Below are 10,765 nucleotides of genomic sequence, written 5' to 3'. Positions count from 1 at the left end.
TTTTGTTTCTAAGCAATATGTACATATAATCAGTCAATATATCTGAAAAGGACCACGAAACCTGAGAATATGAATGGAGACGCTGGTACAGAGTAACCTGGTAAATTCAGAATCAAGGGAAATGTTCTGAGATAACATGTGGATTGTCAATCTCTGTTGACTCGTTTTATGATAAAAAAAGTTTTTTTTAAAGTCATGTTATTCTCCTGGATTTCATCTATTTGGAGGAAGATGGGGTTTTTGAATTCTTGTGCCTAACAAGCCAGCTAAATGTGGCATAAAGTAGAAGATGTTAGCTGATGCTAAGACTCATTATATGCTAAATGCAGAAATATATGCTGGTGCTGAAGTAAAGACAGCTATTTCCACCAAACCCACCTTATCATATCCTACAAGAGTTCTTCTTAAGCTTGTGAAATGTACTGAAGGAGACAACTGGTGCAGCTCAGTGGAACTTTTTTTTTTTTTTTTTTTTGGCAGTACCAGGGATCGAACTCAGGACCTTGCGCTTGCAAGGCAGGCACAGTGCCACTGAGGTAAATCTCTGGCTGAAAACTTCCTGATAAACTTAAAAACTTGACTGCACTTTGAAAAAAAAAAGAGGGCTATATCACTTCAATTTTTACCAGAAAACAAACTGTTCAGTCATCAGTATTTGGATTTTCTGCTATCAGCACATTTGTTTCATATGTACCCCCCAAAAAAGTAAAAATGTCATATTAATATCAAGTATCCACCACAGCGATTCTGTTGACAGAGAAACCAAAAAGCCTAAAATTACTCACTTTTATAATGGCTAAATTTGGAGTTGACGCTTTAGATAGAAAATGTGCATTTTATTTGATGTCCAGGAGATCCAACCATTAGCCAATGGCAGTTTTTTCTGCCATTTTTATATGTTGGGGGTGTTAACTCCCCTGTATTGTACCAATTAGCATGATGAGGAGAAATAATAAAATGTTTTGATTTTATTAAAACCCTTAGGGATGCGATTAATTGAGGAAAATCTGTGTTCCAGAATGACTACTAGAAAAGTGCCCATAAAAGTAAGAAAACTTATAGCAGAAATCCTGGGAAGGGAGATTCCTGTTATAGAAGAGCCCATACAACCTGCTGACAAAAGCAAACGAAAAAGATGTGCCATGTGCCCCAGTGACAAGGACAGAAAAACTGCTAGCCAATGTGACGCTTATAAAATGCCAATTTGTAATCAGTGCCATAAGAAACTGTCTTGGGCCAGGGATTTAGTTTAGTGGTGCTGCCAGCTGCCTCAAAAGCTCAGAGTCCCGAGTTCGATCCCTGGTACCAAAAAAAAAAAAAAGAAAGAAACTTTGTCTTAGGTGTTTTGAAATTTTTTTTTTTATGTTACAAATACTTATGTGGTGTGTTTACAAATATAAATTGATCATAAATATTTTTACTTTTATAAAAAATGAAATTCTTGAGTCCTGAAGACCCATGAGCAGCACATATGAAACTAAAATGAGGGGGAGGTGCCAGTGTAGCACAGCGCAGGGTCACTGTGGGGAGCCGCAGCAGCTCCGGGTGCGGGAGGCAGTGGACTCCATGGTGAAGAGTGTGGAGAGAGAGCATGTGGAAGAGGCAGGGCCTTGGGTTCCGGTGCAGTGCCAGCACCCGTGAGGACAACCAGGCGTCCATGCAGCAGGTCTACCAGTGCGTTGAGCGCTGTCGCACACCTCTAGCTCAAGCCCAGGCCTTGGTGGTCAAGGAGCTGGAAAACTTCCAGGGCCACCTGGCCCAGTGTGCGACACATTGCAATGACAAAGCCAGAGATTAGATGGATGCAGGGAGTAAGGAGCTTTGGTGAAACTGGAAACAGCTGGACAGTGGTGGGGCCAGGTGTGTGGATGACCACATGAACCTCCTTCCAGCTATGACCAAGAAGATGAAGGAGTCTCTTGTCCATTGGGAAATAAAAGTCTTTGCCAGTGGCCATCAGGGCTGAGGGCCGAGATCTATTTAAAAAGAAGAATGAGAATTTTAGTCTTTTAAGTAAAATTTATGAATGAAAAAAATAAGGATGACAACAAGTTTAAGATATTTCACTTTCCACTGGAGCCTGGTTCTTCTGTGTTTGGATGGTAGAAAGTGAAATGGGGGAGAAAAAAAACTGGCCCTAAAGTTTGGGTCAAAGATAGCCCAAGAGAGTATTTTAGATCCTAAATTGCATGTGGCAAGACCTTATCCTGGCAGTGGAGATCTCAGACCAACGGAGAGCCCTCCAAGTTGTCAAGATACGGATATGCATTTCTTTTTTTTTGGTACCAGGGATCAAACACAGGACCTAGAGCTTTTGAGGCAGGCGTGGTGTCACTGAGCTAAATCCCTGGCCCCTTTGTTGTCTTTTTACCAGCTCATTACTTGAAATGATAATATAGTCTGTCTATTTGCTGTGTCAAGGCTGTGATATATTTTTCTAGTGGTTTGGTCTCAAAATAAAAAAGATTCACTGTCTCTCCCCACCCCCACCCTAAAAGAAACTAAAGTGATTCAGTGGTAGTTGGGGATTAAAACCTTTCAGGGCTATGTGTGTCCCAGAGGCCCAGGCCTCTTGGAGCGGGGTGGAAAATAGGCCAAAAAATACCATTTGATTGGTCAGTCTGGAGAACAGCTGTCCAGAAGCAGCCTGAGTGATAACAATTGACAACCTGCACTGAGCAGTAGATCCACATGTTGTCACACTCACTCCTCTCTAGACTGAGCCATCTCTAACATTCTGATGCTCTGAATTCTCCCCCAGGCTATGTTAAACGGCCGAATGCCCTAGACTAGCAGGAAGGCATTTTCTAACCTGAGAGCCTCTGTCTTAAAACTGCTTCAGAAGATGACAGGATAATGTCCCTCAGACACTGAGCATATTCATTGAAATGCCCAGAGAGCACACAAGTGGAAAACAAAATCTTTTCTATTGTCTATTCCAAAATCCCAGATATCTTTCCTATTTCAAGTCCCTGGATGTTGACATTATAAATCAGGTCACCACTCCATCTGCTACGACTGTCCCAAGGCCCTCATCAAGGGTGGGGTGACTTTCCCCACAGAGACAAATTTGCTTGGAGCTCAGTGCTTTGGATTTACCAAATATCAAGGTCGGACATGGTGTTACATCCCTGTTATTCCAGCACTCCAGAGCCTGAGGCAGGAAGATTCCTGCAAGTTCAAGCCAGAACTACACAGGGAGACCTTGTCTCAATCAATCATGGTTCCTCTTTGCTCCAATTTCCAATGACAGTGGTCCCAAGGAAGCCCTTTCTATGGAACACACGGAGAGCTCGGGTAGTGCTGAGACTCCTCCTCAACCTGGCACTTTGTGATACAGGGATGATATAGGAGATGAAATAGGACCTCCAACCCATATAAGGGAACTGTTATAATTTCCAACCTGTTAGTTGTCTGATATGCCGAGTTTGTGTTCTCTAAAATCGAAGAATAAATTCTGGGAACATCTGAAGTTAAGAGTAGGAAATAGTTATTCATTCATTTATTTATTTATTTATTAAGGAATATTTGTTGAGAGGATAGCTCCTGACAGCCAGGAGGGGTTCTGAATGGGTAGCCGAGGACTCCACTTTACAGGGAAGTTTTATAGAGCAAAACCACATAAGTACAATGTGGGTTAAAGCTATGATCAACCAATAAGGTTAGTTGCTTAGGTATAGTAAGTATAGTCGCTTAGGTAATAGTGATCCAGTGGGGAAGTAAGTCACATAACAAATGTTCATGGAAAGAACAAAGACTTTTTTCTGGGAAACGATGGGTCCAGAGGTCTTGGCTATCCATCAGGGTGACTGATGTCTATCTAGACTTTATTAAGGCAGGTGTTACTGCAGGTGTTACTGCTTATCTTGTCCTTTGGGGAAGTATGCAGGCTTGGTCATTTCGTCTTGAGGTTTGGTCTCCAACAGATGCATCTCCCGCCACAGTTGTAATGTGTTTTCATCTTTTGTGCTGACTCTGTCGACAGCCCAACACTATCTGATTGCCTAGAATATTTCTCCCTAATGTAGCTGTTTATAATATTGGGACTGAGAGGGCAAAGGAATGGAAGTGGCAAAGGCAGGAAATAGAGGGCCCCTCTCTGGAGAAGTGGAATTTTCGGGCTGTCCCCTAAGCTCCATACATGGGTTGTGTCGGGAGCAATGCTACATAATTTTAGGGGAAAATCATTTGATTAGGCCTAGTTCTCCTGCCTACAGGCCAGCTATGGCATTTTGAGACATAATTCCATTTTGGCCTCGGGTCACAACTGAGACCTCAATGATCTGGTGATGCTGTGATGCCCCAGGACAAGATTACACCAGCTGAAGACATCCTGGAAGGAACAAAATCTTCATCTACTCAGTTCCTCATTGTTCTTGGATTTCTGCCACCCCCTGGATGTACTGAATTCTCTGCAAGTCATTTGTTACATCTGTTTCTCCTGATGTACTGAATAAAAGGTGCGGTAAGCTGGGGGCTTCCATCTTTGCTGCCCAGAGCAGCAGTGATCAGACCCAAAGCTCAGCTTCTCCAACTCTCATTTTTTCTACCTTTCCTATATAATAAGGTATGTGCTGCTGTGGCTCGCCGGAGACTAGGACTCACTTCAGAGGTTCTAGTAATGTCCCCTTTCCCTGTTCCCTACAGTGCTGCAGTGTATGGCAGGTCCAGAGTCACAGTTCTGAGGCCCAAGAAGACAAACTGCCAATGTCTCTTCTTTCCTGCCTCTACTCCTGGCTATCAAAACTCCAGCCTGCTCAGGTGGAAGCAGCCAGAAGCATTGGTAGAGTGTTCTACTAACATTCCTGTGGATCTGTTACTGCTAGTTCGAGCAGTTGTGTTTGTGTCTTTCATTGTTCTGTTTGTTTTTTTGAAACAGGGCCTCGCTGTGTAGCCCAGGCTGGTCTCTAAAACTCATGGTGATCCACCTGCCTCAGCCTCCCAAGTGTTGGGATTATAGGTGTGCACCACCACACACAAATGCCTGGTGTTTGTGTCTTTCAGGTGGAGGCTCCATGGTGAAGGCCCGAGTGCTGACCTGTGTGGAGGGGATGAATCTGCACCTGTTAGAACAAGCCATCCAGAAGCAGAGGTTGTACCAGCAAGAACGGGGGAACAGCAGCACCAAGCATACCCTCACCTGCTCCTTAGACCCCCAGAGCTGCTGACCTGCTGCAGTGGCCACTTCCCTGAGTGACAGCCATTTATCTGGAATCAGAGAGTAGAGGGGCGGATGGTTAATATAACCCCTTCCCCTAATTTGGGACAGTGCCAAAAATGACAGCCCCGAGAACTAGTGTCACCCCCCCACACAGGAGGCTACAGGCACTGAGCTCCAGACCCCTGGGGCTGTGCTTCGGGGGGGGGGGGTCACAGAGAGTTCCAGAAGGTCCTGGTGAATAAAGGTCTGTGGCTGACTCCTCCTTGTGTCCACGTGGTGCAGTGCCACCAGTGCCCAGGAGGGGGAGCTGTGGGGCAGGCGGCCCGCCTGGCAGAGAGGCTGCGTCCTGCCCAGTGTTTCTGGTGAATCCTGTGCTGGGAGTCTGAGGGGAGGGTGCTGGGTACCCAGGGGCTTGGTGAGGGGCCCAGGACTCAGGGTGGCCCCCTTGCCAAGGTTCTGCCCTCAGAGGAGGCTGAGCATTGCTAAACTAGCCAAGCCTAGGTCCTGGGCCTTGACCATGTGTCTGTGGTAGGACTGTGCCGTTAGAAGCCCTTCCTGATCCCTGACCTCTGCTCTGTGCTGTCCCCCACTCCCGGGCAGCCCTTCTGGGGAGTCTTGTGCCCCCAGAGCCTGAACTTGGCTGGGCTGAGGCGGAAAGTTAGCAGAAGAAGTTTGGGCTCTCCTGCACTCCGTAGCTGAGGACTGAGCAAGAGGCCTAGGGGCGGGCCGGCCTGGGCGAGGGGCAGCCCTGGCCTTGAGCCAGGTTCCCTAGCAAGATGGGGTGCAGGCAGGTGGGCAGGGAGCCGGGCAGCCTGGGCCAGGGCTGGGCAGAGTGTTATATGGAGGCTAGAACTGGGGAGCAGGGATGCTGCGTGTGGGGCACGAATGCCCGGGCCCCATCTGTTCCCCCCCGGGCAGCTCTGCGGACATGGATGTGTTCCAGAAAGTAGAGAAGATCGGAAAGGGCACCTATAGGGTGGTGTATAAGGCCAAGAACAAGGACACCGGGCAGCTTGTGGCCCTCAAGAAGATCAGGCTGGATTTGTGAGTGCTAGGACTGTAGATGCCCCTTCAATCCCAGGGTGACTCACAGCCTGAAACTTCCCATTCATTCCCTGAGTTCACAGGTGGTGCCTAGGCACTGGGATGGCCCCAGAGGGGCAGCCTTTCCCTGTCCCCAAATCAACCCTCTGTCCCTTGAGCAGTCTTTGCACTGGGTCTTGCTCTGTGGAGCAAGTTGGGTGAGAATTACATGCGGAGGAGCACAGGTCCCCTTCTTGGGAGACAGGACATCGATATGGGACTGAGGAACACAGAAGTGGCTCCTGCCCATGCCTATGGCTGCACTGACCTTTCCTTCAGGGAGACTGAGGGGGTCCCTAGCACTGCCATCAGGGAGATCTCCTTGCTCAAAGAACTGAAGCACCCCAACATTGTCAGGTGAGCTGCAGAAAGGGGAGGGGAAGCCAGGACCAGATTATGTCCCGATTGGCATCTCCTTGCCAGGCTGCTGGATGTGGTGCATAGTGAGAAGAAGCTGTACCTGGTGTTTGAGTTTCTCAGTCAGGACCTGAAAAAGTACACGGACTCCACCCCAGCCTCGGAGCTCTCACTGCATTTAGTCAAGGTTCGAGGGAAGGATGGGAGGGCAGGGTGATGGGAGCCACCACTGCCAGCTGCCTCCCGCTCAGCTGGCTCCTTCTGCTCATTTCTGCAGAGCTATGTCTTCCAGCTGCTACAGGGAGTAAACTTCTGCCATTCTCATCGGGTCATCCACTGAGACCTGAAGCCCCAGAATCTGCTCATCATGAGTTTGGAGCCATCAAGCTGGCTGACTTTCAACTGGCTCGAGCCTTTGGGTTGCCCCTGCGCACCTACACCCACGAGGTGTGCTGTGGGACGAGGGGAGAGAAAGACAGCTGCAAGATGAGCCCTGTGCACTCTGCCACCCTGAATGATGCTGTTTCTTGTCCCCACAGGTGGTGACACTGTGGTATCGTGCCCCTGAGATCCTCTTGGGTACCAAGTTTTATTCAACTGCTGTGGATGTCTGGAGCATTGGTTGCATCTTCGCAGAGATGGTAGCCAGAGGGACAGGCGTGGCCCAGGGTGGCCATCAGCAGAGTCTTGCTGGGGTAGTGGTAGAGCTTGATAATGGTTCTGTTAGAGTTGGGGTGAAGGATATCTGGGACTGGGGAAGCCAGCCTTATTCCAGAAAAGGCAATGCTGCACACCCATCATCCCAGCAGTTGGAAGGCTGAGACAGGAGGATCACAAGTTTGAGCCCAACCTGGGCGACTTAGCAACATAGTCAAACCCTGTTTCAAAATAAAAATATACAGGGCTGGGGATTTAGCTCAGTGGTGCCGCTGCCTGTCTCACAAGTACAAGGTCCTGTGTTCGATCCCTGGTACCAAAAAAAAAAAATAGAAAAGAAGCAAAATAAAAAAGGGATTGGGATGTAGCTCAGTGCAAAGGCCCTGGGTTCCTCAGTGTCAGAAAAAAAAAAATCTAGAATTCTTAGCACAGTCCTGAGAAAGATGCCTTATCATGAAGGTCCTTGTCTGGTTCTGGCCACTCATTCTGCATGCCAAGGTCTCTTCTTCCCTGTTCCAGGTGACTCGAAAAGCCCTGTTTCCAGGGGACTCTGAGATTGACCAGCTCTTTCATATCTTTCAAATCCTGGGGCCTCCCAGTGAAGACACCTGACCAGGAGTCACTCAGCTGCCTGACTATAAGGGCACCTTCCCCAAGTGGACTAGAAAAGGACTAGAGAAGATTGTGCCCAATCTGGAACCGGAAGGCAAAGACCTGCTCATGGTAGGTACAGGTGGGCAAGAAAGACCTCTTGGCTCCAGTGGCTGCTCCGCCTGGTGTCCCCTTTGTCAGCAGCCTCTTGTTTGGTTTGTTTGGTACTGGAGATCAAACTCTGGACCTTGCACTTTTGAGGCATGTGGCAGAATCGCTGAGCTAAATCCCCGGCTGTCCGCAGCCTCTTATGTAACCCTCAATCTTTCTGACTCATGCTATCTCCTGCCTGACCTTGTACACACTTGGATTGTCTGTGCTTATTGATCATTTAACCTAGAAACTTCTCGTGTGATAAGTCCAATGTTCATTTTCCCTTTGAAAAAACTCCACTGGTTAGCATTTTTTTGGTTTTTGTTTTTTTTTTTTCAGTACTGAAATCGAACCCAGGGCCTTTTCACTGAGCTACGTCCCCACCACTTCTTAAACATTTTAAAATTTGAGACAGAGTTTTGCTGAGTTGCCCAGGCTGCACTTGAACTTGTGATCCTCCTGCCTCAGGCTCCCAGAATGCTAGGATTACAGGTGTGTGCCACCATGCCTGGCTTGGTTAGCTTTTTTTTTTGGTATGGGGCTCGAACTCAGGACCTTGGACTTGCAAGGCAGGCACAGTGCCGCTGAGCTAAATCCCTGGCCCTGTTAGCTTTCTTTTTATGCCATGACATTTGCCCTTTCTACTGAGTTGCCATACATGGTTTTTGTTTGTTTGTTTTATGGTGGTGGTGGTGGGTTTCAAACCCAGGGCTTCAAAGAAGCAAGTGCTACACTGTGGACTGCATCGCACCTTCTGCCTTGTGTTCTTGTTTGGGTTTTTTTTTTTTCTTTTCTCTCCCTCCCTCCCTTTTTCCCTTCCTCTTCCTCCTCCTTTTCTTCCTCCTTTTTTTTTCCCTCTTGAGGCAGGGTCTCACTATGTACCTAGGCCAGCCTCAAAACGTGCTGTGCAACCCAGGCTGACCTTGAGCCCTCAATCCTCCTGCCTCAGGCTTTCCCCTGCTGGGATTAAGGTGTGTGCCACCATGCCTGGGTCCACGTTGTGTTTTTTATTACTTTCCCTGTGGACTTTATTGCCCCATCTCAGCTGAAGCTTTCCTTCCTGCTGCCTAGTGCCTTCCACTGTCTTCACTTGATCTTCAGACAGGGCTGCTCAGAACAGACTGTTTCCTGCTGCCTCTCCGCTCCCTCACCCTTCCTGTGACACTGTCTGACCCTTAGACTGGCCATGGCCAGTCTTCCTGGAAGGCCTCAGGCAGAGCCTTCCCTGCTTGTCTACGAAGCCTCAGAGCCCCATTTGTCTTTACGCTGCTATCAGGGCAGGGCCAGGGCAGGATTCCCATCTCCAGGCTGTGTGTCCAGCTCTCCAGAGACTGAGGAGACAGCCAAGGCTTCCAGCCGAGGCTCTCCACCCTGCATCCTGGCCACTCCCAGGCAGTGGGCCCTCCAGAGCCTGCCGGGGTTAGGGTTTTGAGGGCCTCTTTTCGTGTTAGCTACTCTTTCCTTCCCTCCCTGCTCTTTGGATTCCTGCTTACCTCAAGCATGCGCCCTGGACAGGCTTGGGGCCTGCTTACAGACATGAGAGGCAGACTGGGGCTGGAACTCTCATTTAAAAAAGGGGCGACTAGGCTTCGGCAGCCTGAAGGAGACATGGGTGACTCACAGGGCTGGACTAGAATGAACCCTCTGTCCCCAGATTCTGAGACTGTCATTGAGAGCTGCGGAGGAGTGGCTTCATGGAGGTCTGGGTTTGAGAGCAGCTCTTCTCTGGGGTGTAGGACCTCCCCACCCTGGCTGCTCCCAGACCCAGACTCTTTCCTCCTCCTCCTTCCTTCCCAGCAACTTCTGCAGTACGACCCCAGCCAGCAGATCTCATCCAAGGCTGCCCTGGCCCATCCATACTTCTATCTATAGAACCCTCCCCGGCCCCCTGCCGGTGTGTGCTGGAGTGTTTCTACCGCTGAGAATGTTTGAAACCCTCTCTCAGCTGCCGCCCTATTCAACTTCCAAAGAGAGAACAAATCTGGGAAGAAAGCAGAGCTCTAAGGAATTTTGCATTAGCCATCAGAGGACTGAATTTGAGTTGGTCCTGCCAGCAGGTTATTGAGTTCCTGGGTTGTTTGTTGATTTTTTTTTTTTTTTAGGTACCGGGGATTGAACTCGGGTCCTTGTGCTTGAGCAGCAGGCGACAAAACCACTAAGCTAAATCCCCGCCCGTTTGTTGATTTTGATGGTGCGATTTCCACATGGCACAGGTGCTCCATGTAGGAGGGGGAATATTAGATGCCCAGTCCTCTGGCACTGGAACAAGAGGTGCCAAGTTGAGAGGGCTGCAGGTGAGGTGCAACCAGCAACACCTTCACCTGCGGAGGCAGGCCCTGGGAAGGGATGCCCCCTGCTGGTCTTTTTTGATGTTAAAATGTTTGCAAGAAGAGTTGAATTCTGTTCAGAATTCCACATTTAATGGGAAAGAGGGAACAGAGGAGACAGCTTCCTGACCCAGGAGAGTTCGGGGCACCTGCAGCTGTTCTAAGTACTTGTCCCTTTAACCAAGATGTATTTGTGTTGGTTTGCTTCTACTTGATGCATGGGAAATAAACACGACGGGGTCCTGAGTTTTCTGGCGTTGTTCTGTTCGTGGTTTCCTGGGGACACCTGGGCTGGCTGCTGGCAGGGCTTGGAGGTACTCCTGGCCCGAGCTGAGAGGGAAGGGAAACTGAGAAGGGCTGTGTGGGGAGGCTGGGCTCTTCCTCAGTTCTCTTTCCAAGGAACCCCAGCCCTCAAGAGCACCCCATCTCCAGGCTG

General features: G+C 48.9%; 2 protein-coding genes and 1 pseudogene across 4 annotated transcripts in view; all 3 read left to right on the top strand.

Moving 5' to 3' along the window:
• Nucleotides 1–5,420, top strand: part of Ten1 (TEN1 subunit of CST complex) — a 32,830-nt gene extending 27,410 nt beyond the window's left edge. For all 3 annotated transcript variants that reach the window (XM_021241066.2, XM_021241065.2, XM_021241067.2), the window contains one exon: nt 5,005–5,420. In XM_021241066.2, the coding sequence (XP_021096725.1) occupies nt 5,005–5,168 (164 nt within the window). In that variant the 3' untranslated portion in view covers nt 5,169–5,420. The remainder of the gene's footprint in view (nt 1–5,004) is intronic.
• Nucleotides 1,459–1,966, top strand: LOC106010718 (TIM double twin CX3C motif protein pseudogene; annotated as a pseudogene).
• A 199-nt stretch (nt 5,421–5,619) lies between the features above and the next one.
• On the top strand, nt 5,620–10,575 carry Cdk3 (cyclin dependent kinase 3). The gene is given in 9 exon segments (XM_013078142.3): nt 5,620–6,205; nt 6,524–6,601; nt 6,668–6,788; nt 6,879–6,966; nt 6,969–7,048; nt 7,141–7,242; nt 7,778–7,981; nt 9,800–9,865; nt 9,868–10,575. Coding segments are annotated over 9 exon segments (975 nt in total). The 5' UTR covers nt 5,620–6,026; the 3' UTR covers nt 9,925–10,575.
• Nucleotides 10,576–10,765: the final 190 nt, after the last annotated feature.

The sequence above is a fragment of the Heterocephalus glaber genome, unplaced genomic scaffold, assembly GCF_053883595.1.
Source record: "Heterocephalus glaber isolate CG9 unplaced genomic scaffold, H.glaber_assembly_v1.0 deba00000937, whole genome shotgun sequence".
Classification (NCBI taxonomy): Eukaryota; Metazoa; Chordata; class Mammalia; order Rodentia; family Bathyergidae; genus Heterocephalus; species Heterocephalus glaber.
The sequence above is the reverse complement of the archived record's forward strand: the minus strand, read 5'-3'. Positions and strand labels throughout refer to the sequence as shown.